We start from the raw sequence: 26,947 nt of genomic DNA, 5'->3' as shown, positions 1-26,947 counted from the left end.
AGCCTGCGCCCTCGTGGGCGGGGCCGTCCCGTGAGGCGCGTGGGAGGAGCGAGGCGGGGCGGCCCGGGCGTCTTCCAGTCCACCGAGCTCAGGATTGGCTGAGGTTCGGCAGGCACAGCCGCGGCCGGGCATCCGCCCGCATATGGGCGGGGTTGTCCCGTGAGGCGCGTGGGGCAGGCGGGGCTGGGCTGGGCTGGGCCGGGGCTCGCCTTGGGGCAGGCGTTGGGGATGCTGCAGCTGGGCCGACCTGCGGGACTTGAGCCTTGGCCCAAGGGATGGCCAACGTGCGAGTGGCCGTGAGAGTCCGGCCCCTCAGCAAGAGGTGAGTCTGGGAGGGAGGGAGGGGGCGCCTGAGGCGTCAAATGAGCTGAGAGGAGGGCGAGGTCCTCGCCTCTCCCTCCAGTGATTCTGGCGCGGAGAAATCAGACACAAAGTGGCCCAAGGGTCCAGCGTCCGGAAACTGTAAAAGCCTGGCGGGACAAAGCCTCGCTCGGGTTGGGTTTTCGATTAGTGCCCTGGCGGGGAGCGGTTAGTGGATAGCCTCAGGGTGGCCTACCCTGTGTCCCTGGAGTCCTGCCAGCAGGAGTTTTGAGGGGCCGCGGCTCCAGTCTTTTTTTTTTTTTAACATCCTTTTTGGAGTATAATTGCTTTACAATGGTGTGTCAGTTTCTGCTTTATAACAAAGTGAATCATATATATCCCCATATCCCCTCCCTCTTGCACCTCCCTATCCCACCCCTCTAGGTGGTCACAAAGCACCGAGCTGATCTCCCTGTGCTATGCGGCTGCTTCCCACTAGCTATCTATTTTACATTTGGTCGTGTATATATGTCCATGCCACTCTCTCACTTCATCCCAGCTTACCCTTCCCCCTTCCCGTGTTCTCAAGTCCATTCTCGACGTCTGTGTCTTTATTCCTGTCCTGCCCCTAGGTTCTTCAGAACCTTTTTTTTTTCCCCCATATATATGTGTTAGCGTACGGTACTTGTTTTTCTCTTTCTTGATGCATGGTGTGGGCCTTTCTCTCTGGGTACACCGAGAAGGGCTGGGAAAGGGGGAGAGGGATCGGGCGGTCTCCTGTCTCTCCTTGGTGGCTCTGGAGTACCTGTGAGGAATGGGGCAGAATTGTGTGCGTGCCCGTGTGCACATGGGTTTCTCTGTGAAGATGTGGAGGAAAGCAGATTGTAAGGTATGAGAGGGAAACGGAGGCTCAGAGAGATGGTGGTTTCATTCGGTGCTCGACAGCAGAACTGGCAAGAAGGGGAAGTTGTTTTAACCCCTTCCCGCAACGTAGTCAGTGCCCATTTCCTCATGCGTGAATCTGATCCTGCACTTCTCAGCTGTTGAGGCATCCAGGGTCCGGCCGCATAATTTCTTTCCCTTCTTACTGATTTTCCACTCATAGGTTTGGAAAGTCAGGGAAGGCTTCACAGAAGGGTTGGTGCTTGAACCCAAACGCTTTTAAAAGAGCTGCTAGAGTCTGCTGACAGGTGGAGAAGGTGTAAAGAGCACTCCGTGAGAACACTGAGAGCGAAGGACTTAGGCTGTTAGGAAACAGAAAAGTTTCAGTTGTTTGAGGAGAGGGTGTGTGGAGGGAGATGAGTAGTAGGAGATAAAGCTGGCAGAATGTGGTTTGGGACCTGAAGGCACATACTGGAACTATTTGGGAGGCACAGACTCAGTTAACAAAGTCATTGGATCTTATGTGGTACTTGGAAAGAAATCTTAGAGGTCAAGCTTCCATTCTTAATTTTTCCAGATGAGAAAATGGTCTTGTTTAAGATCTAAAAGTAGGTAAGAGCCGAGATTCCTTTCACCAGATCAAGCCGCTCCTTCCTGAGATAACAGAAAAGTTGGACTTCTTTCTCAGATGCCTGTTTGCTCAGTAGGACTAGAATAGACCATCAGTAAAATGATAATATGGGAAATGGCTTTGGTGCCCTTCCTTCTACCTCACAGTTGTTTCCCATAATCAGAAAATCCATGTCTCATTATAAGATGCTGCCCCTTGTTTGTCCCAAATCATCCATCATTGAGAAAACATGTTTTCTTCTGCCAATACTGTGGGCTCTGGAACACTAGCCACTGCTCTGGCAAAAGTTACTTTTCATGCACTATATTCCCTTTCTGTGCTCTTCTTTTTAAATCTGTGAAATAGTGTAACTACTTTAATGGGTTTTTTTTGTGAAGATCAAATGAAAGGGTATATTAAAAATACTTAGAACAGAGCCTGGCTCATTTTAAGTGTCCAGTAAAGTGCTAGCTATATAATTTTTAACAGCTTTTATTCCTCCCTCTTCTTAGCTGTCTTTTTTTTTTTTTTTTAAGTTTTACAAATGAATAGATCAGTGGAAATGGCTTGGTTATTTTCTCCTCTAGGGCAGTGATTCTCAAATTATAGGAGACATACAGTCCACCTGGGAAGCTTGTTATAATGCAAGTTGTTAACAGGAGTTCCAATTAACTAGCCCCACCTTCTCCCATAATTCTGATGAAGGTAACCTGTGGACCACACTTTGAGAAACACTGCCCTAGGAGTAACCGTGTAACTGAGGATTTATTCCTGTGCAAAATCTTTAACCCTAACGAATGAATGCCTGTTGGTAGAATTCAGGACCCAGAGACATCAGTAGACTTCCTATGAGCTCTGTGCAGTCCGCTGCCCAGTTGAGGTTGGTGCCCTTTCTTTCCCTTCTGCTCAACTTTAATTTGTCCTCATTTTGTTTTAGAATATTTTGGAACCACTAGATTACCAATGGCAGTGGTCCAGGCAGGGGAAGGGCAGGATCTCACCCACCTTTAGTGCCATATCTTTCTGTCAAGAGGTCAAGTTCAAGACCCTTTTTTCTTTTGGCTGCTTTATGCTAAAAAGTCCTAGATAAATCCTCAAAAGGGCTTACTTTAAAAAATTAAATAGATTTGCAAACGTTATTGCATATTTTCCCCCTTATTTTCTTTATTGTGCAAATTTACTATATCCTGTGTATTTTATAGTGGGTGGAGGGAGAATAAAACCTACTTTTAAATGCAGAGAGGAAAAAAAATTATCGTAACACCAAAGATGAAAGATTTTCTTTAGGAGAGCTGAGGGCTGGGGGCAGGAGGTGTAATTTTATGATCCTGGGGGACAAAGAATATCCCTGCTGCCTTAAGTACTGTCTTGTATGAAATGTGAAAGAAAGAGCATCAGGGCCTTGAGGAAATTTAAGTAACAGAAATGTCATCACCTGGGAGAGGGAAATTTTTTATCCAGGGCTTTATCTCAAACACACTGATAAGTTTAAAAAAATAATCTTAAATGTAAAGACCCCTGTCTCACTGTGCAGCCCTTGCCATCCCCCAGCCCCCAAATCCTCAAGGTCACATCCTGGAAACCCTGAGGAAAGATAAAAATGAGACTGAATATATTTGCTCAACTTTCAGGTCTCAGGCCAGGAGTAATTGAATTGATAACTTTCTTTGTAGTAGAAAAAGTGCCCATGAGTTAACTCTCATCTATTAACATTCTGACCTTAAGCACTTTAGCTAAAGTTCTTTATGTTGTGAAAAAGGATTTCATATCTAGAATGGAGTGTATTCCATTCATTTTGGCCTTAAGGTATATGGGTCATATGGATTAAGCCCCTTAAAGTGAATTTAGGGGTTGGATAGTTGTTAGCAGTGTTACTACAGAACTGCAAGTTTAGGAAGATTCTTAAGGATCTTGGCTCTCATTCTGATTTAGGAAGACATAAGGAAAGGATTTGGGAAGTGTGTTCTCAGGTCTCAACAGAGAGGACTCCAAAACCTTTTTTGTTATTTTCTGTGCTCAGAATATCAGAGAAAATGAGAAGTGATGCCATGCTGTGTGCTGAGCAGAGGATATTCTCCACGGTTTCCAAGCCCGATTTCTAAGTCATATGGCTTTGTGGTTAGACAGATCTGGGTTGAAATTTCAGCTCTTCCACTGCTAGCTGTGTGACCTTGGACAAGTTACATAATTTCTCACAGCCTTGGTCTTCATTCTGAAAAAATGAAGATATGTTAGGAAGCTATGTCAGGAGGGTGTGTTAAGAGGATTGCATAAGATGAAGTATAGTACATACTCTACTTAATACAGTGCCTGGCACATAGAGGGTGCCCAACAACGGTGACTCTTCACTGTTCCCAAGACAAATTCTAATAATCCAGGGAAGTGTGCCAACTAGGGGACTGCTTGATATGATGCTGGTAGCCATTAATGGAGATGGACACCCCAGTTATGGCGACAGCAGTAGGGAAACACTTTGTCCCAATAGCGCTGTTCTCAGCTGCTCTTTTCTTTCTTTTTTTTAAAAAATAAATAAATTTATTTATTTATTTATGGCTGCATTGTGTCTTCGTTGCTGTGTGTGGGCTTTCTCTAGTTGCGGCGAGCGGGGGCTACTCTTCGTCGTGGTGCACAGGCTTCTCATTGCAGTGGCTTCTCTCGTTGTGGAGCACAGGCCCTAGGCGCACAGGCTTCAGTAGTTGTGGCCCACGGGCTCAGTAGTTGTGGCCCATGGGCTTAGTTGCTCTGCGGCATGTGGGATCTTCCCAGACCAGGGCTCAAACCCGTGTCCCCTGCATTGGCAGGTGGATTCTTAACCACTGTGCCACCAAGGAAGTGCCTCTTTTCTTGATTAACTTAAAGAAGCAATATTTCTTCTCATATGGGTTATGTTTTGTTTTCTAGGGAGACCAAAGAAGGGGGAAGAATTATTGTGGAAGTTGATGGCAAAGTGGCAAAAATCAGGAATTTAAAGGTAAGCGTGAAATTGTTTTCCTTTTTCTTTCCACTGAGGAGCTAGTATTATTACAGGGCTTCTGTGGGTGAAGGTGGGTATGTGAATGTGTTTAGAGAGGGGGATTGGGAGAGGGAAGGGCATGTATGGGGAATTGTGGGAAGAGCTTTGAGCAACCACAAAGCAAATATAAAAATACAGCAGGAAAGAAGTTCCAGGGATGTGGCTGCTGCAGCCCAAGTTCTATCAAGTGGGGTACAGCTGTTTTGGAAACTGGTCAGTAGTTGTTCTGAAAGTAAACACTAAGAGTGTTATGGGGGCTGTGGCCAACTGGAATCATGCTGGGGACAATCCATGCATATATTTAACTCACTCGACCACCAGTTAGACTTCGGCTCAAGTCTCTTATTGGATATCACTTCATCTAGAAGCATTACCAGGCTTTTAGTATCCATCTGCTAATGCAGGACTCTTCTTTTGGCCGTAGTGAAGGCGAAGTAAGAGACTTTAGATCTCAGAAGAGAGTCAGTCACTAGCCCGAGTTTTGCTACAAATTCTCTTTTACAGATCTGACTGATCTTTGAGTCACGATCGGACAAGTACTGGCAACTTCCTCCCCTACCCTTCACCCCTTCCTAGGGCTAATTTCCTCCATCCCATTCCTCCATTTCCCAGGCCAGTGGAAGTGGAAGGGATTCTTTCGAAAGAACAAATGGCCCTTGAGCAGTGGAGAGGGACGGGGCAGCCGGCCATGTGACTATTGCTGTGGTCAGCTTGCAGGTGGTACTGAGCATTCCTGAGAGCTGAGGAAGCTGACTTGCAGGACGAGGGTTATCTGGATCCCAGGGCCCCCAGCCATGCCCACTCTTGTGTTACTCCTCTGATGTGATCTGTTTCTTTTTGTCAGTAGCTCTCTGCCAGACTTTCAACAGGAGCTCCCCGGGGACAAAAGACCTTTCATTCTCTGCTGTCTCTTATTTATGTCTCTGTTGCCTAATCACTTCAGCTGCTTTGTTCTGAGAGCCCATATTTTTGGTTCTTAAGAATAAATTCTGGCCAAGATCAAACTCTAATCTGCCCCCTGCACACCTCGCTGACTGCTTACTTCACTGAGGCCAGTTATCCACTAAGAATCTCTTAGTCATTCTGGCAGCCTCATTCTATTGTGGCTTATGGTACCTAGTTCAAAGGATTGTTTCTCCCTGTCCAGAGTCTAAATTTTAAATAGTAAGATAGGCATTTCTGTGAATAATGCCATTCTCCCCAGTACCTGGAGGTCACTACAGTTCTAAGCTCTGGCTCTGCCCTCATCTACCTTGGGCAGTTGGAGTGGTCCTAACTCTTCTGTCCAACATGCTTTCTCATTCACTGGGGGTGGATACCCCAAAGACCTCTGTGTTTGCCCTAGGTTGATAGATCCTGTCAGGCCCAGGGACTGAATTACTCATGTACTACCAGTATCTTCTACAGAAATACTTAGAGAAGAAATGATAGTAAGAAGAAGAGGCCCAGAGAAGGAAAGGCTTTTTCTCCCAAGCTGTCTCATGCCTCATAGGGCTGGTTCGTATGTGGGTTGATATGTGATAGTATGATAGACAGGCATTTAATTCTCTGGGGCTTCATTGTACCTAACAAGATGAAAACAAAGGTTACTTTTTCTTTTTCAGGTAGATATGATAAAGATTCTCATGATCAGTCCAGGTATCTCTAGCTACAGCAGAGAGGAATCAAGTGCTACTGGCCAGATTCTGATATTATAGTAGAGAAGACACTGGATCCTATGTTTGATTTTAGGTGGACGGTCGACCCAGTGGCTTTGGCGACTCCCGGGAGAAGGTTGTGGCATTTGGCTTTGATTACTGCTACTGGTCAGTCGACCCAGAGGACCCCCAGCATGCATCTCAGGATGTGGTAATGTCATTTTTCCTTCACTCTCCCCAGCTCTTTATAATTGGATAGTTATTGGGAAATTAACATGGAATCTGGGCCCTGGCTATTTCTTACTTATGGTAGTTTGGTCAGAAACTAATGATGTTTTGATCTGGGAAGTGGTAGTGAGAGGCATCAGTTGCAGAAAGAGCAAAGGAGATAAGAAAAGACTGCTTGTTGAGGGCACGGAAATTGACTAGTGTCCATTTAGGCTTGGACCTCCGTCTGATTCAGATGGGTACGAGGTAGTTCAGGCAGTGTTCTGCTCCTGTGGTAGGTGAATGGGCTCACCTCAAACTTGACCTTGTGTTGTATGCAGCAGAAGGGCCCATGAGTCGTAGAGACTGGTATCTTCTTTGATACCATTCTTAGGCTTGTGCTCCTAGGCTGAGTGTAAAGGGCTGGACAGTTAGTCTGCCAGCCTGGAATGTATGTAAGAGGCGAATTCCGTTCATCTGCTGAGGATTGAGAGGATGAGCCAAGCCTGTACTGGCTGGTGCTGTAGGTCACCCTTCCTGCTGATTAGCTCTCCCATAAGTTTCTGAGGCAGCAGGTCTGGCCAGGTGGGTCTACAGGACTTCTCTCTGTTTCTGTGAAGCAGCAGCCTTGTCCTGGTTGGAGCACTGTCAAAGGTCATGCATTTAGTCCCCATGATGTCCAGCAAGCCTTGCCTGATTCAAGTCTGTGACCACAAACAATAGTCCTCACCCTAGTAGCTGCCAGGGTCCTTTCTAAAATTAGAAAAATCATTTATTTGGCCTTTCGGATGTTCTTTCTTACATGTGAAAGAGAATACTAGAGGAATATGTCTTTAGGAAAAAACATTGAAAATGGAAAAATTTGGGGGAGAACCCTAGACAACCATTGCCTATCAGTGCATACATCTTTGAATAAAAAGCCAAAGTGTGTCTTCTGCTAAGTATGTTAGTCTTTTGTGAAACTTTTCCTAATTATGCCAAAGAAACAATGTTATCAAGCCTGAGTGACTTGGAGGACAGCATAGGCATACCTCGTTTTATTGCACTTTGCTTTATTGCCTTAATGGATACTGCATTTTTTACAAATTGAAGGTTTGTGGCAACCCTGCATCAAGCAAGTCTATCCGTGCCATTTTTCATAACATTTATTCACTTCGTGTCTCTGTGTCATATTTTGGTAATTCTCGTAATATTTATAACTTTTTCATTATTATTATATTTTTTATGATGATCCCCGGTCAGTGATCTTTGACGTCACCACTATGACTCACTGATGGCTCAGATGATGGTTAGCATTTTTTAGTCATAAAGAATTTTCAAATTAAGGTATGTTCAGTGCTTTTTAGACATAATGCTATTACACACTTAGTAGACTGCAGTATAGTGTAAACATGACTTTTGTCTGCACTTGGAAACCAAAAAATTCATGTGACTGGCTTTGTTGCAATTATTTGCTTTATTGTGTTGGTCTGGAAGCGGACCTGTAACATCTCCGAGGTCTGCCTGTACTGATTTTCTGCTGATACAGACTTCTGAAGATGATTGAACTTCTGAAGATGATTGGATAATTCTAAACCATGGAAGTATAATTCCCCATCCATCCCTTTTGAGGGGAACATGTGGAAACAAGACCCTAGACCACTGTGAGATTTGTTGTTTCAGTGGGTCCCTTCTATTATAATATGAGCACCCCACTTTTTTTTTTTTTTTTTCGGTACGCGGGCCTCTCACTGTTGTGGCCTCTCCCGTTGTGGAGCACAGGCTCCGATGCGCAGGCTCAGCGGCCATGGCTCACGGGCCCAGCTGCTCCGCGGCATGTGGGATCTTCCCGGACCAGGGCATGAACCCGTGTCCCCTGCATCGGCAGGCAGACTCTCAACCACTGCGCCACCAGGGAAGCCCGAGCACCCCACTTTTGTAGTCACAGTGTGTTTGCTGTAAATGCTCAGCAGAAAGGGGCAGTGTGGGTATTACCTGGCCCCTACCAAGTCTTCTCCATCCTTTGGAGGATGAGGGCACTGGCAGGTCCAGGCTTATCTTGTGGCCCTTGACTTTTATCCCAGCACTCAAGCAGGTATGAGGTATCTGGTTACTGGTGTTTGTATTGTTCCACTGAGATCCTCCAAGAAGAGCCAGGAAAGGAAGTGACTCTCAAATAAAAGCATGGGACTCCTAAAGCAGTTCACCGTTGTGACAGTATTTGTGGTATCGAAGACAGTGGTCTTTCTATTAGCAGAAAGTGTGAGCATTCTGATGACTCTTTCCATCCTTCTTGATCATAACATACTTAGGACTGTTCTGTACATAAGAAACATTATCTATTTTGTGTAACATATTTTGGGTTTTTTTTTTTTTTTTTTTTTTTTTTTGCGATATGCGGGCCTCTCACTGTTGTGGCCTCTCCTCTTGCGGAGCACGGGCTCCGGACGCGCAGGCTCAGCGGCCATGGCTCGCGGGCCCAGCCGCTCCGCGGCATGTGGGATCTTCACGGACCGGGGCACGAACCCGTGTCCCCTGCATCAGCAGGCGGACTCTCAACCACTGCGCCACCAGGGAAGCCCTGTGTAACATTTGATAGATAATCTGGGAAGTATGTGTAAACTAAACAAAACTACATATCTATATCTATATATCAGCAAGCCCAGGTATAATTTTGGTATGAGGCTCACTTTTTATATTTATGTAGCTTAAGTGTATAAAATAGCCTAGTGGAAACCCAGAAGCCCATAGAGGAGGGGAATTCATAAATATGATTCCTTTTCTGTTGCCTGATTTGAAGTTCAATGGAAAGATCAAATGGCATTTGGACAGGAAGCCTGTGCAGAGAGATAAAACCAGTGTCTCCTAAGGTTTATTCTGGCTTGTTTACTAATCGTCTAAGGCACTCATTGGTTACGAGAGGGAAGGAAAGGAATCTCTGTCACAGGCTGGAGAAGGGCCAGAGGTCCCAGAATGGTAGCAAGACTAACATCCACATGATTTGGTTGGAGGGACTCATCGCTTTGACCCAGAAATTGGAGCCCAGTCTTAACCCTAATCATTACGGCTCTGAAGTCACCAGGGATAGGAAAGGCAGATTATCATAAAATCATAGGACTTGGCATAAGAAAGCATTTAGATGTCATCTGTTTCATCTTCTCCCAAAGTACAGCAGTCCTCTCTACTGTCTTTGTGATCGTATTTTGGCGGGTGGGGGGAAAGGGGCCAGTCTTATTGAAGTATAATTTTGGTACAGTAAAATTCACCATTTAGTGTACAGTGTACAGTTCTGTGAGTTTGGACGAACACATACAGTTGTATAACTTACACTACAATAAGTATATAAAACAGTGCATCATCCCCCAAATTCCTTCATGTCCCTTCGTAGTCAGACTGTTCTTACCCACCCAGCCCCTGGCAACTGCTGATCTGTTTTCTTCCCTACAGTTTTGTCTGTTCCATAATGTTGTATAAATGTAATAAAATAGTATGTAGCCTTTTGAGTCTGGCTTACTTAGCATGATATATCAATGCATGATATTCACCTCTGCTGTTGTGTGTACCACGTATCATTCTGATCTATTCAGACTCATTTATGTCATCTTCTTGCCCTAAAGAAACCTCATGGCTTTGGAAACACCAACTCTAATTGCACAGAGTAAGAGACCAAGTCCCTGGAGGACTGTGCCTCCTTTTGTGAAGGAAGGACTGTCATCACCCTCAGAAGAACAGCACTGATTTCAGAATATCCAGATATCTGAGGGGAAATTTTCCCCACGGGCCTTAGGGGGATTTTTGAGCAACATCATAAGGCATTGCTTGATGGATGTTGACAAGAAGTCACATGTTCAGTGTTGGTGTTGCTTTCTCCTCGTAGTCTCTTAGAGCGTTAGAACTTGAAGGGCACTTAGCAGTCATCTAGGCCAGGCTTCCCCAACCTTAGCACTGTTGATATTTTGGCTGGTTAATTCTTGGTTGTAGGGAGTCTGTCCTGGGCATTGTAGGATCTTTAGCAGCATCCCTGGCCTCTACCCATTAGGTGCCGGTAGCAGTCCCAATCGTGACAATGAAAAATGTTTCCAGGCAAGGCCCACTCATCTAGGCCACCCTCTCCTGTTCCAGATACAGCGTGTAACTTACATGGTCTTATACAGGCAGTTAATGCCAAAGTGGGACTGGACCTTTGCCTGCTGTGGTGGCCTTTGCATTGCATTGTGCCACTCTACCTCCCTCTCTTTATGTTTATGTTACAGCCTCAAAAGATAGGTTCAAGATTAAAATTCATTTGTGCTTTAGCACTTCCCAGTCCTTAGTGGTGACACACTTGAACACACAGATCAGGTGTCAACAAATATGAGCCTCTAGAGAGCAAATCGGCTACTGCAAGTTCTGCTGAGAGGCAGCTTCCTTGTTAAATATCTATAGACTCTAAGTGTTTATCATTTCATTTGACTTTCTTCCAAAATCTATTAACCCTATATTATTTACTCCATTTTATAGATAAGGAAACCGAGCCGCAGAACGGCTACAAGACTTGCCTGAGTCACTTAACCAGTAAGTGGTAGAGCAGGGATTCAAAGCCAAGACTGTCCGGCTCTAAATTCTATGTCGTGTCCACCAAGCCTCACTGACTCTCAAAATTAAACAAATCTCATTCGGTCTGCTAGTGACCTGGTCCTCTCTTTATGCATATTATCTAATTTAATCCCTTCAACAGCCTGAAAGGTAGAAGATTTTATTCTTCTTCTATAGTTGAGGAAATTTAGGATAAGAGCGATATGATCGGCCCAAAGTCACACAATAAGAAAATGAGTCTTAGATTTGAAAACAGGATCATCTGAATGCAAAGTTCATATTCTTTACTAAACTACAGTGTAAAAAGATAAAAAGACGGATATAGGAAAAGGAAGAGATGGAAAGTTGAGGAGAGAGGGTGAAGGGAAAGAGAGAGAGAGAGAAAAGGTTATAGTGAATGGGGACTAGCAGGGGATTATACTACCTGACTTGTCCATTACCCCATGACCCTGATGTCATCAGCATCCCATTCTTTTTTTTAAAAATTTATTTATTTTGGCTGTGTTTCGGGTCTTCGTTGCTGTGCACGGGCTTTCTCTGGTTGCTATGAGCAGGGGCTACTCTTTGTCGTGGTGCGCGGGCTTCTCATTGTGGTAGCTTCTCTTGTTGCGGAGCGTGGACTCTAGGCGCGCAGGCTTCAGTAGTTGTGACACACAGGCTCAGTAGTTGTGGCTCGTGGGCTCTAGAGTGCAGGCTCAGTAGTTTTGGTGCACGGGCTTAGTTGCTCCGCGGCATGTGGGATCTTCCCGGAGCAGGACTCGAACCCGTGTTCCCTGCATTGGCAGGCGGATTCTTTTTTTTTTTTTTTTTTTTTGCGGTACGCGGGCCTCTCACTACCATGGCCTCTCCCGCCGCGGAGCGCAGGCCCAGCGGCCACGGCCCATGGGCCCAGCCACCCCGCCGCACGCGGGATCCCCCTGGACCAGGGCATGAACCCATGTCCCCCGCACCAGCAGGCGGACTCCCAACCACTGCGTCACCAGGGAAGCCCGGCAGGCGGATTCTTAACCACTGCACCACCAGGGAAGTCCCCAGCGTCCCATCCTTAAGGGAGGTCATTACTGACCTAATTGTGTTTTCAGTCTTTATTAACATTTGGACTTGCAGCCAAGGCTTTTCTTAAAAATTGACCTGCATTTTATCTGCCTTGAATCTATATTAATCGGCTTCTTCTCTTGAAGTTAGACCTGGATTTGAATTCAGGCACGGCCACTTACCAGCTGGCTTACTTTGGGACAAGTTACTTAACCTCTCTGAGTCCTAGTCTTTTCAACTTGAGTTACTGTGAAGAGGAAACAAATAATGATGTGAAGTGTTCAGCTCAGGGCTTGACAGCTAAAAGTGGAATGTGAGGTCATGAGTGCTGTGGCTTGGGTCCCTGTTGTGATTACCACTATCACAGTACAAGAGAAGTGAGGCCCATGCTTCTTTCTAAGAGCTGAACTAGATTTGAAAATCTTCTTTGAATCTGGTTGTGATCCCTTCTGGGATCAGCATGCTCCACTTGGAAAATTAACTTCCCTCCCTTCCTCCTGGTCAGGAACATCTGTTGGAGCGGGAGTCCTCTGCACAAGCATTTTGTGTTTGGGCGATTGTATGTTTGTAAAACTTTCCATGAGGAGCATTAGCTCAGCTTTACCCACCAAGGACTGTGAGTGGCTGTCAAAACAAGTGTAGACTGAGTCAACAGAAAGTGCGTCAGGAACAAAAAGCTACCCAGCCCTTGTGGGACGTAATTGCTTCTATTCTCCTGGGAATCTTTATTTTAAAATGCTCTGTTATTTGGCTAAAACACACTAGTTAAAAAACCTGTAGCTTTTCCAGATGAAATATCGTGTGAGTGAGCAGAGATTTCCTCCCCACAGCCACCACATTCAAAACTGAAATTATAGCAGCAATGTGATTATGCTTGTTGTTGTTTTAACACTGTTTCATCTCCATAATACACTGAACACCAAACAACACACAGAACATCCATTGCTTACCCCCAAAGAGCCCTGCCAAGGGGCAAGGTGGGGAGGAGTGTGTGTGTGTGTGTGTGTGTGTGCGCGTGCGCTCGTGAATGTGCGTTTGTGTTACAGGTTCTTTGGTGAGTATTTTCTCCAGTTCTGGACTTCAGCTTGAGGATGTTAGGAACTAGGAGAGGCTTCAGAGGAAAACCCCACACACCCCAAAATGATTAAAGGGCTGGCTGCAGGAACCAAGAGGAAAGCCACTGTCAGTGTAGTGCACCTCATGTGCATTCTGCATGTGATTATTTAATGAAGGAATGTTGCTCTGGAGACGGGAAGACAGGTAATAATAATGCTCTACAGGTACAGAACATGATGATTTTAATAGTTTATGGAGCATCAGAACCAGCTGGTCTTCATTGCCATTTAGAGAAAATAGAGGATTTCAGATTAAATTGCAGAGGATTGTTTATAAAGACACAAAGAGTAACTTGTGCAGAGTTTTTGAATCTGGATATGTGGCACCTAAATAGTTTGACTTTAGAATTCCAGAATGTTGGTGTTAGAAGAAATGCTAGAGACCATCATGGCACGTACTTTAAAGATGAAGGCCTAGAGAGACAAAAATAGTAGTTAATAGGATTTTTTTTTTCTTTTTGGCCGGTCCAGAGTTGTGCTTGGTGTTGCAGGGAAATGCCTGTTGCTTATTCTAGTGACAGGATCATGAACTGCAACAGATAGTTTCCTGCAGGGCAGGAAGTGTGCTGCTTAGCAGAATCCCAAGGAAAGATCTTGTTCTTGAGACTGGGCCTATCCCTGGCTCTGTACTCGTCAAGATGAGGCAATTACACTATTGCCATTTAGTAGCATGGGGGTGGGAAGGCATTGAGTGACTATTATCATGGGTTCTGTAACATGACCAGGCTGGGGCTAGTTAACTGCTGCCACAGAAGCAGCATTTCTGTCTGGGGACTGCAACCCATTATAAGATGAAGACAAGTGATCTATGATCTCCTGCTTCGGAAAGTAAGTAGGGTGAGGTGGAGAGGGGTATGGCTGTCACTTCTTTTGTATCTCCTGAACTTGGAGTATGAATGAAGGCTTTGGGGAAAGAGGAAAGAAGGTGGAAGAGCTACGGAAACTGAAGAGGGACCTTGGAGGAGCAAGAGGAGGGGCAAACATGAAGAAGAAACTAAGGTGAGAAGGAATTTGAGAGTTCACAGAGGGGTTAGGGGTATATCACTTTTTACAGTAAATATTATTATCTCCAATTTAGGTACAGGAGCAGGCTCAGATAGGTTGAGTAGCTTGCTTGAAGGTCACCAGCCAAGTGATAGAACCAGCATTCAAACCTTTGACTGTGTGATTCCAAAGTCCAAGCTTTCAAATGCTGCACCACACACAGCTCTATTTATTTCTGTATTTCCAGTGTGGCACATCTTAAATGATCAGTTAGTGGTTATTGGGTTGATAATTCAATTTATGGTGCAGTGGATAAGTGATAAGTTAGCACTCTGCCTTCTTGAATCTTGCTGCCCGTTTTGAGGAGGCCTTGCAGTTTGCCTAAGTTGGAGAACCATAGACATCTATGAATTTCTCTGTGCATCCCTTTCCCTAATGCATGTATGTGCTAGGGCAGCTGGGGAGCGTGTGGGCGTCAAAGGATTTTCTCATGAATATTTGCAGAGCTGTGTACATTCCAGCGCTAGTGCTATTTCTTCCCAACCAAGATGGAGACAGAAGTTGAAGGGAGAGAAGTTTATAAGAAAAAGCCTTTTTGTTCAATAATTGGATGGGGCTCTTCTGGCATGAGTGGGGGAAGGGAGATTACCATGAGTGCTTCATTTCAGTAAGTTCCCTCTGCCAATAGCACAGCTGCTCAGCTCCATAAGCATGTCCATGGGCTGGATTTTAAAGGAATAAGGTCATTCTTTTGGCTTCTTCTAACTCATTTTTTCCCCCTCTCTGGAAACTTGATTATGAATTTTTAAAGGGTAGCTTTTAGACTCAGAAAAATCTGAAGAACAGAGATCCTTGACACTTAATGCTTGCTGTTGGTGCTGGATGCCTTTACAAAAATGAACAGCAGAAACTAGAGAAATCTTTTAAAATGCAACAGCTTGTTTGGATTCTTTTTTCTCCTCTGTGAGTCAAGGGTAACAGGAATTTCTGGTTGTATCTGGAGTCCTTGAGATTTAGGCTTGGGAGAGAGGTTATCTGTAGGGGTGGCATGCCCACATTTTGATAGTCAACTGGAAACCTGGTGCAGCCTAAGCATAAATACAGATAGAGGTCCTGAGCTACGTGTCCTTCATGTTCCCCAGAAGTTCTCTTGCTTGCATCTGCAGTGCTGAGAAGTTGCCCTATTCTCCGCTCCCTTTACACTTGAATTTGTCCTGGGTTTATAAGGATTGTCAATTAATTGCTTGAAGAAATGATGATGGAGGTGATCACTTTGAGGGTCTTTGGAAAAACTGATTTGCAAAATCATGTGAACAAGAGGATATAAGATGAAGCGCAGCCCTTTGAACAAAAGGTCTGTGTGTCCACCACAGCAGAGGTGTGCACAGGCAGACTGGTAACAGTAGCCTTCTCCAGAGGAAGCCACCTGGTCTGCATCACCAGGTGCTAAATTCTCTCCCACATACTTGCACAGTAAGCCTGTGTCCAAGTCCCCTCTCAGCACCTTTCAATGGTCCTCTGTTTGTGGGAGCCAGTCCAGCTGACCAACAAAAGGCCCCTTCTAAGTGCAGTGTTCTGAAAAGGGTTCAGAAAGTATGGGGAAAGGAGCAGGACTGGTCTCTCTCTAGTTCTATGCTCAGCAGAAAGCAGACAACTGCATAAAATGTGTCAGTAGATTAATTAGTTTATTAAAATATTTTGCTATGAAAGCAATACAAGCTAACTGGAAAACGTTCAAACAGTCCAGAAGGGTGTAATGTAGAAGGTGAAAATCGCTTCCCCTTCCATGCCTCCCCACTGGTCTCATTCTCCAGAGGTAACCACTGTCGGCAGTTCTTTGCTATCCTTTCAGACATTCTCTAATCATAAGTAAGCATCTATAGTATGTCTCTTTTAAAAAAAAAATACTAAGGGGCTTACACTCTGTACTTTTTTTCAACTTGCTTTATTCTATGCAACTTATCTTGGCCCTAATTTATTTGTAGTACCTATAGTTCTACCTCATTGTTTTAATGCTACATGGAATTCCATCCTATAAAGGTATTGTAGTTTAACTAGTTTTCTAATGATGGATAGTTAGAATATTTCCAGCTAACTATATAATACAATATATTATTACATATTATATAATTATAATTCCAAAATTTTGTAATTCTGCTATTATATAATATATATTATATTATGTTTCTACTATTCACTATAATACTAGAGTGATCATCTTTGCATTTTTGCAAGTGTAACCGTAAGGTAAATTTCTAGAAGTGCAGTTGCATGTTCAGAGAGTATGTATATTTTAAATTTCAATAGATTTTTGTCTAATTGTCTTCCAAAAAGATTGTACCAATTTACATGCTTAACAATAGTGTATCAGAATACTTTATCACATTCCTTGTCAATACTAGGTGTTATCAAACTCTTTAATCGTTGTCTAGCTTGTAGGTAGAAATGGTATCTTATCTTTGACTTTTCTTTTTATTATAATTGGGATTGAGCATCTTTATATGTTTCTGGGCCATTTGTATATTTTGTTCCCTGTGAATTGTTCATATATTTTTTCCCCATTTTTCTACTGTATTGTTCATCTTTTTCTTTTTTTTAAAAGATTTATTTATTTATTTATTTTTGGCTGCTTCAGGTTAGTTGCGGCATGCAGGATCTTCGTTGAGGCATGCGGGATCTTTCCTTGCGGCGCGTGGGCTTCTCTCTAGTTGTGGCGTGCGGGTTTTCTCTCTCTAGTTGTGGTGCGCAGGCTCCAGGGCGCGTGGGCTCTGTAGTTGTGGTGTGCGGGTTCCAGAGCGCGTGGGCTCTGTAGTTTGTGGAGTCTAGCTGAGGTGCGCGAACTCAGCAGTTATGGCGCGTGGGCTTAGTTGCCCTGCGGCATGTGGGACCTTGTTCCCTGACAAGGGATCGAACCCACATCCCCTGCATTGGAAGGCGGATTCTTTACCACTGGACTACCAGGGAAGTCCCTTTTTCTTACTTATTTTTTTTTTTGCAGTACGCGGGCCTCTCACCGCTGTGGCCTCCCCCGTTGCGGAGCACAGGCTCCGGATGCACAGGCTCAGCGACCATGGCTCATGGGCCCAGCCGCTCCGCGGCACGTGGGATCCTCCTGGACCGGGGCACGAACCCGCGTCCCCTGCATTGGCAGGCGGACTCCCAACCACTGCGCCACCAGGGAAGCCCTCTTGCTTATTTTTAAGAGCAGTTAGAATATTAAGGAAATTGATCCATGTCATAGATGTTGCATGTTTCCCCTGTTTACTTTTGTTTTGACTGTGTAATTTTTTCCCGTGTACCCGTGTGTGTGCGTTTAAATGTAGTCAAATTACTGACCTTTCTCTGTGGCTTCCTAGTATGCTAAGCTTAGAAAGGCTTGTCATTCTGAGATCATAAAAGTATTTGCCATTTTTTTTTCTGGTGTACTAATGGATTTATCGTATTAATAGTTAAATATTTGATCCATTTGAATATTTTTGTTGTAGGAAATGCAGTGGGGCTTCATCTTTACTTTTTTTCCCAGATAGCTAGCTAATTGCCTCATTGCCATTTACTGAACACCCATCCTTTCTCCACTGATATGTAAAAGCCATTTTTATCATTTGCTTAATTCCTGTATATACTGGGGTCTCTTTTATTATTTTTTTTAATTAAAAAATTTTTTTGGCCACGCTGTGCAGCACGTGGGATCTTAGTTCCCCAACCAGGGATCGAACCCACGCCCCCTGCATTGGAAGCACAGAGTCTTAACTACTGGACCACCAGGGAAGTCCCACCTGGGGTCTCTTTTAAAACTGTTTTGTTTCATTGATTGATTCGTACTTTTGTGCCAGAACTATACTGTTTCACAAGTTTTCAAATATTCATAAAAGCATATACCATACTGTTTTACTACTTTTTAGTGTTGGACAGGGCTGGTCCTTTCTCATTTCTTTTTCAGGCTATCCTGATTATTTTGGTGTTTGCTCTTCCCCAAATGCCATGTACTTCCCTGCTTTTGCTCATGCTGACTCCTCTTTCCAAAATATGTTCAAATATCTCACCTCCCCAGTTCCTACCATTCAAAATGCTGCTTGTTCTTTAAGACCCAGTTAAAATGGTACTTCCTCCTTGAAGTTGTCACCATCCCTTAGATTCTCATAATATCTTGTTACTCTCTTGTGACACTCTGCGTATTAATTTAAATTAACACTCTTTGGGTACATGACTTACCTATTTTATTAGACTGAGTGATCCTTGAAGGCAGACTAGGCCTCATCCATCTTTGAATACCCTACATTTCCTAGCGTAGTGACATTTCTCTCATTCAGTCAGTACGCACTTGAGAAGCAACTACCATCTGCAACACAGTGGGGTTGAGTGCTGTGAGGAATATGGGGTGATATAAGATGTGATTCCTGCCCTCAGAAAGCTTAGTCTTATTGGGAATGATAATAAATATAATAACAGTATACTTATATTATTATAAATGTATAATTTTATATTTATAAATAATCCTTAAAATAATAAAAATAATCAACAATACCAAGCATTCAAGTGTTAAATGAGTGGTACTTAGATTAAGTATTTCAGGAATCCAGAGGAGTAACACACTACCCATAGATTCCTTTGAATGAGTTCAAGGGAGGTCACTGCAGTCAGAAGGAAAGGCATAATAAGCAAAGGTTGTAGGGCCAGAATGTACAAGATGTGCTTGAGTGGATCAAGTGCTGCCAGTCCAGGGTGAAGCTAAGAGGATGTAGTCATAGTGTCCGTCTCTCCAAGTGTCCCAGGAGGCCAGACTCCCACATTCCATCTCTGCGCTGCTCCAGACTCCTAGGGGATATGCAGGCTAATCCCAGGTTCTTTGGGACAGTGGCAAAGTGGCCTCGGGAGCATCCTGGATGCTTAGCTGAATCCGCAGATACAGGCCATGAAGATATTTAACCTGAGGGCAGGAGGCGGCGTATCCTGGGTTACAGAAACAGCATTCACTCACCGTTGTCTGTTGTATGTCAGTATATGCTAGGTGCTGGGTAAACAAACTGTGAGTGTGTGTGTGTGTGTGTGTGTGTGAGTGAGTGAGTGAGTGAGTGAGTGACAGAGACAGAGTTTTGCTTAGTTGCTTTACCTCACTTGATATATCGCGTTTTATGCTGATCAGATTTTGAGCAAATCTATGTCTCATTCAAGATTTTTTTTCTAGAGGTTCTAATAGGCTGTAGTGCCCATTCCATCCTTTTGTCCATCCCCATTGTTGCTTGGACACCACTGCCTTTCTTTGTTTCCAGAACCTTGGTTTGGGGCCATGGTATCTCCATTGTTGCTGCTCTCTCAAGAGTCTGCCCCTGGGACATCTTGCAGATCTGTTTTGTTCCAGAATGGTAGAAGTGTTCTGATTTATTGTAGAAAAATGCCTCCCAGGAACACATTACTGGTTCTTCCTTTTGGATGTGCCTGTTGAGCTTTACTAAGAACTGTGCATGTCCAGATGCTTCCATACAATGAAAGGAAGAGGACATGCTTCCTATTCTTTGGGAACACAGATGTAGAGAGCCTTGCTCCTCAAAGTGTGGACCTTGGTATTGCCTAGAGCTTGTTAGAAATGTGTACTTTCAGACCCTAAGCCAAATGCATTGAATCAAAAGCTGCATTTTAAAGAGATCACCAGGTGATATGTATGCATGTGAAAGTAATTAAAGTTAGAGACGCAGATTCAGATCAGAGTTCTGGGTTGGAGCTTAAGATACTGCTGGACTGAGGACTACACTTTTAGTAACAAGATTCTGGAGTTCATGATATATTGTACCTTAAATTATACAATTTTGAATAGATGACTGCTCTTCCCAAGGTCCAGATAACTGTGCTTTTGCTTTGGCTGTAAAATGTGGATTATTCCCTGGTTGACATTTCTCTTACTTGTCTGTCTGGCTGACGTAAGAAGGAAGACATGTTAGACACTGACATATCCACTCACACAAGTGCCATCTCAGGCAAACCTTGATGGCTTTTGGTTTAGTGGAACAACTTTATATTATGTGATTTAAATAGCCTCAGTTTTCTTATCTTTCAAGAGGGAGTGATGATCCCCACCTACCAACACACAGGAATACTGTTAGACTAAAATGAAGTATTAGGCTTGAGAGGACTTTGAAAAAAATCAGAAAGATTAAATAAATATCAGTTGATATTATTACTACATTATATTCTCTGGTGTTTCTATACCAAGAAAGAAGTCTCTTTACAGAGTTGTGTATACTGCCAGTGAAAGTATCTTTTGTTCTTAATTCTTTAATGATAAAATTTTTTTCTAAAAATACTACAGTTAATTAAAAAATAGGTAATATATGCACATGGCAGATAAAACAGTACAAAAGGATGTACAGTGAAAATTAAATCTCTTTTCTATCTCCTGGTACCTCTTTCCCCTATGCTGAGGCAACCATTGTCATTGATTTCTTGTGTATATTCCTATATATTTTGTGTACATCTAAGCATGTAGTTGTATATTTATTCTTTTTTTAAAAAATGGTAGCAGACACATATTATTCTGCATCTTGCTTTGTTCAGTTAATGCATCTTGGAGACATTTTCATATCTGTATGTATGATTACCTCACATTTTTGATGGCCACATAGTAACATTTTATGTGAGTGTACCATAATTTATTTGCTACTGTGAACTTTTAAACTATTTATGTCTTTATATTTACAGTGAATTTCTTGTAGGCAGCATATATGTGATTGAGTCTTGCTTTGTTTTCCTAATCAGACCATCTCTGCCTTTAATTGGGGCTATTTAGAACATTTACATTGTGTAATTACTAATATAATTATGACAATCATTTTTCTTTTTTCTTTTTTTTCTATTTGACCTATCTCTTATTCCCTTTTTTGTATTTTTCTGCCCTTTTTGGATTGAGTATTTTTGTGTTTCCATTTTGTTTTTGTTGGTTTATTAATTAAAGTCTTTGTTTTGTTAGTGGTTGCTTTAGGGTTTATAGTATACATTTTTAACTTATCACAGTCTATATTTAAGTGATAATATACTACTTCCCACACAAAATAAGGTACACTAAAATACTTCTGTTTCTTCTCTCTCAGTCTTTATACTATCAAGTCATACATTTTATATCTACATATGTTATGAACTCCATAATGCATTGTCAATAATTTCATTTAAATGGTAAATTATTTTTTAAAGAATTTAAATAGTAAGAAAAAAAAATCATATACTTGCCCATGTAGTTAACGGTTCTAGCGCTCTTCGTTTCTTTTTTCCATCTGGTATTTTCCTTCTATTAGTATATTCTTTAACTTCATTTCAGCTATCGTATTTTGGACACTGAAAAGATGAAGACCGTGTTTGAGTTATATCTGACAAACCGTATAGCATTAATTCTGGTGTCAGCAGATGGATCCACATTGGTTTGTGACTTGCTCTATGGACTCAGTAGAGCAGATTTTAATTTAGCATTTGTCTTCTAAACCAAAGACAGATCCTTTGACAGGCACAGTGATAATATGCTGTGGCTTCTAGAACATGTACGGGAGACTTTTCCTTATATTCTAAAGACAAAATCAGAAATTGATAATTTACTATGAAACATTTTGGAGCCTTTCAAGTTGTAGGTCTTAGCTGTCCAATATCTTTGTTACTGCTTGCTGTTCTTTCTGAACTGCATGTTTTGGGAACAGGAGTTTGGCTTCAAATTATTTTTTCCAGAATCTGAAGTTAGGGGTGGTTGTTACTGCATACTGGCTCTTACTAGTCTGTGGTTTACATACATTTACATAATCTCAGCTTCCAGCAAAAAAAGCCTTTATGGAATCCTGAGCAGGTGTGGAGATGAAGGGAAACAATCTGTTTATATCGCTGTTTTGTTTACTTTTACCTGCTTGGCCCCCTTTTCTCTCACCTCTCCCTTAAATCAACATTAAATTTGATGTATCTTTTATTTGTGAAAAGCTCACTAAGGTCATGTAATATGTGATTATTTTACCTTATCCATTCAACATACTTCTACTGAAAAATATGCCAAGAATTGTGGTAAGCACTGGAAATAACCAATAAGAATTGGACATTGTAGTTACCCATGAAAAACTCTTAGTTCTTGAGGGAGGCAGATACACAGAGTTAATTACTTCACAGTGTGGTAAATACTACAGTACTGATAAATATTTTAATTAAGCATTTGAAAATACTTGAAGAGGGAGGTAGGCCTTTTTTGTCGGGGGTAGGGAGGGGAGGTTGTAAAAAAGTCGAGTCCGGGCGTCCCTGGTGGCGCAGTGGTTGAGAGTCCGCCTGCCGATGCAGGGGACACGGGTTCGTGCCCTGGTCCGGGAAGATCCCACATGCCGCGGAGCGGCTGGGCCCGTGAGCCATGGCCGCTGAGCCGGCGGGTCCGGAGCCTGTGCTCCACAACGGGAGAGACCACAACAGTGAGAGGCCCGCATACCGCAAAAAAAAAAAAAAAAAAAAAAAAAAAAAGTCTAGTCCACAGCGTGATTGCTCTTTTCAGGATTGAATAGGATTTAAACCTGTAGTTCTCTTCCAAAGGTGGGAAGGGCATTCTTCTTAAGACTTGAAAGGGGTGCTTCACATACATGGATTTAACTACACAGCTTGGTGTGTTTCCAAAAAGACTTCTCAAAGCATCCCATGAATCATTCACTAATCCTAACTTGAAGCTCCTTCCTGGTTTCATTCTAGATACTGTTTAGTCTTATAAAATAAGTGTATGAATCATTTGATTGAGTCTGGCTACTTAGCATATTAACTTGGTTTATGATCATGATGAGGGAGCTGGGTTTGGTGAAAACCTCTCTTCTCTGCAGGAAAGGCAGAGTAGATGGTTTCTCATTTTTTCGAGTGTGAGCTATTTATAGACTCACTTCCCCCCACAGACTGAACACAATAGGAGCCTGAAATCAAATGGTGACCAGATGTGCCCAGGCATCCCCAGTTTGTACTTAGAAGTTGGAAAAGGCAGAGCCTCTAAGACGTTGGTCTTAGGGCAGAAACGGTTGGACTCACTCATAAGATTATCATCTGTATACAAACAGTCCCTTGCATCTGGTCCCCAGGAGCGGAGGAGGTAAACAGAAGCGTGTGCGCACTCATTTTTGCTTCTCTTCCTTGAAGTGGGGGATTGTTCCTTTGTTAGTCATTTCATCGCTCAATTCTTATCTCTGTAGTTAGGCAGTTAGACAAAGTACAGATGCTTTCTGGGGATATGTGCTGAATTGATGTAGGAGGAAAAGCTAATGCAGCTTCCATGTAGTTGGTGGAGACAGTGGCTCTGCTCAGATGAGAAGAGATCTGACAGGAATGGAAACCCTTAATTACTTTTTTTCTTTGCTTTTGCTCCCCTAGTAAACTAACCCCATCTTGTTTGTGGTGGTGTTATGGTTTAAAGCACAAACATGTAGTGGTTTCTGGCTGGTATTGCTTTTCCTTCTCTCCCACATTAGAGATTTTGAGAAAGTAGAAGCAACTTCCCCCTTCAGTAAGCATCTGGCAACATTTCCTTGGAGTTTAGAGATTTTTTTTTTTTTTGCGGTACGCGGGCCTCTCACTTTTGGGGCCTCTCCCGTTGCGGAGCACAGGCTCCGGACGCGCAGGCCCAGCGGCCATGGCTCACGGGCCCAGCCGCTCCACGGCACGTGGGATCTTCCTGGACCAGGGCACGAACCCGTGTCCCCTGCATCGGCAGGCGGACTCTCAACCACTACGCCACTAGGGAAGCCCGAGTTTAGAGATTTGATTTCAGGGTTTGGAAAAGTTGTGCTTAATTTCGGACAATATTCTCATGAACAACTCGCTTAAGGGGGATGTGAGAGAAGAAAATACCACCTTTTGAGAACCTGCTCTGTTCCAGGTACTGAACTGAGTACCTGACTCATCTGATTCACTCTTTAACAGCAGCCCCCAAAGTGGGTTATTATCACCTCTATGGTACAGATGTGGAAACCAAGGCTCAAAGAGGTTAGGTAACTTTCCCAGGACCACACTACTAAGAGATGGAGCCCAGATTGAAACCCAGATCTGCTGCTTCCAAAGCCCTTGCCCTTTCCACTGCACCTGCTGCCTGCTGTGTGCGCTAACTACTCCTGACTGTGCGCGTGCCTCTGATATTTGAAGTATGACATGGATTAGCTGACAATTAGAAAAATTTCAGCTGATAAACTGTGCATTTACCATAGGAAAGGACCCAGGAGCCATGACGAGGATCGTGTGTTTTCAAGCCTCCCTGTTGATGCCTTCCTCTGAGATATGGAGGACACCACCTATTTTAAATTTTGTATCCGAAGTGCTTGTCTACAGGTGCAGTCAGCATGTGTTCTTCTGAATCCCCCGAATAGCTCTAATTGACCCAATCACTTTCTGAGATACAAGAAATAGCTCCCACGTTACAGCAAATGGATGCTTCATTTCACCTGTTCTGACCCAGGGGCCAGGTTTTGAAGTGGACTTCAAAAGTGGTGAAATGGGGACTTCCCTGGTGTTAACCACCCTGGTTCAGTGGTTAACAATCCGCGCTTCCACTGTAGGGGTCTCAGGTTTGATCCCTGTTTGGGGAACTAAGATCCCACATTCCGTGCGGTGCGGCCAAAAAAATAACAGTGAAAGTGGTGAAATGTACCCAGAAGTGCCCATGAAGGAGCCTGGGGTCTGTGCACTAACCCTGCCAGTCAGTGTGCTGCTTTCCTTCCCGGCACAACTCAGTATTGCTGGTGCCTCTTTTTCTGAGTAAGTCCTTTCTCATCTGTGAAGTACCCTGGGGTGACCAGTTTCATATTGGGGAGGGAAAGAGTGAATGCAGGGCCTCTAGTTTGAATCCAGAAGAATCTTAATATATGTTTTTGAATGAGATGAAATCCTACATTGTTTTCTAGTTTTTTCCTAAATTCCACCAGCTTTAATTTCCAAATATTTATTTTTCTGCAAAGATGAACCTTATCTGCTCAGTGTCTTCCACATAGAAGCATTTATGCACCAGAGAGAATGAATCTCTTAGGCATTCATCAGCTCTGTTAGGGTTTTTGGAGGCTTATTAACTACGCTTCATTGAAAATCAGTCCCAGGTTCCTAACTGTCCAGGTTTGTGTCAGTGCATCTCTTGGTTGTCACCAGCAAGTAATTTTTGAGCTGAGTGCTCACCACTGTCGGGTCTCTCTTGGATCATCTAATTTTTTTGTCTTTTGCATGCACTTTAGTAAGTGGCTGTGACAGCTCCAAGAAGCACCTTTGTTCCGGGGCTGTTGGCTAAGGCTGCTTTGTTTATTTGGTTGAGGTGACTTGAGATGAGGGGCTGAGGCACAAGAAGCACCACAAGATGGGTGCGGTTAGAGGTCTTGTGGTTCTAACAGGCAGCTCTGTCTTCTGCAAACTACCAAGTCTTCAGGGAAGACTGGAGGAGGGGACTGTGGCTCGAGGGAGGAAGGCCCCTGCCAGTGGGATGCATGAGGCAGATGCAATTCATATCAACGCAAACCTAATTTCTTTAACTAGACCTTGGATTGCTGAGAATGGTATAGGCTTAAGCTGGGCTGGCTGAGCTCGACTATGAAATTAGAACTGTCTTGGGGGCTCAGCTTGTTTGCTTCTCCAGCATTAAGTTTGGTCTCTAGAGACCCATTCAGACTAAACAATATTAAAAACAGGAAATTTGCTCCTAGCAGCATGGTTGCGGAAAACTTTTTCCACTTAGGCAGGAATGAGAGTTAAAAACAGGAACTCCATCCTCGGGGCCTGTTTTCTTCTTATATAGAAGTAGTATTAGCAACTCCAACAACTTGAAGCAGCTTTGCCCTACTTGACTTCCCTTCAGAGTGCTGCCTGAGGGCATCCATTACAAAAGATGGTAAAGAGCCCTCTTGAACACATTCAAAAATATGGAAACAGTGCTATGTGGAGGATGCTGACCTGGTGATGTATATCTTGGCTGAAGATCACGTGTGTGGAATTAATGCAGGCAGTGCTTAGGGGAGACCTGGAGAACAGCTGTCGTTAATTTTATTCAGCACACATTTATGGTGTGTATTCTGGATTGGGTCCACGGGTTATATATTCATTTATAAAGTCAGTGTTAACTGAGCGTGTACTATGTGCATCGTGTGTGGGGCCCTTAGGTGTATGATGTGTGTGTCCCCTTCAGTACTGCAGGGGCCTGCTCGGGTTTGCTCGTGTCGGTCAGCCCAGGGCATCCCTGAATCTGGGGGTTCAACTCCTGGGACTGCTGCTTTTTTGCATAATTTGCTGCTGAGGTTGGTGGGGGTGGACAGGGGACATTTTGGAAGAAGGGAGTAAGGACAAAGAGGAAGCTAACAGCTAGAGAGGAAATGCTCTTCTTTTCTTCCTCCCCCACTGTGATGGCACTCTGCCTAAACAGTCCAGCGTTGAGGAAGGCTTCTGAAGCCCTCAGCGAACGTGAGCCAAGCCCTCGCTGTCACCCCACCCTTTGTTCACAACCCCCTCCTCTGGCTCAGTCGATGTGTCATGAACAAGCTTCTGCAGCAGAACAGCCTGTGTGGTGAAAAGATTCCTTAGCAGATGTGTGTCATTATTTTTGGCTGGTAAGGAGACAGAACTACTCTTTTTAAAACTTTTAAATTGAAATATACACACA

The 26,947-nt window shown here is 43.5% G+C and overlaps 1 protein-coding gene across 1 annotated transcript in view; it reads left to right on the top strand.

Annotated features, from left to right (window-relative positions):
* Positions 1-176: 176 nt before the first annotated feature.
* STARD9 (StAR related lipid transfer domain containing 9) overlaps positions 177-26,947 on the top strand; it is a 127,675-nt gene continuing 100,904 nt past the window's right edge. Inside the window, 3 exon segments of the mRNA XM_049705388.1 lie at positions 177-322; positions 4,694-4,763; positions 6,537-6,653. Of these exon segments, the coding sequence (XP_049561345.1) occupies positions 276-322; positions 4,694-4,763; positions 6,537-6,653 (234 nt within the window). The 5' untranslated portion in view covers positions 177-275.

Source organism: Orcinus orca, chromosome 2 (genome assembly GCF_937001465.1).
Source record: "Orcinus orca chromosome 2, mOrcOrc1.1, whole genome shotgun sequence".
NCBI lineage: Eukaryota > Metazoa > Chordata > Mammalia > Artiodactyla > Delphinidae > Orcinus > Orcinus orca.
This window is presented reverse-complemented; position numbering and strand designations above follow the sequence as displayed.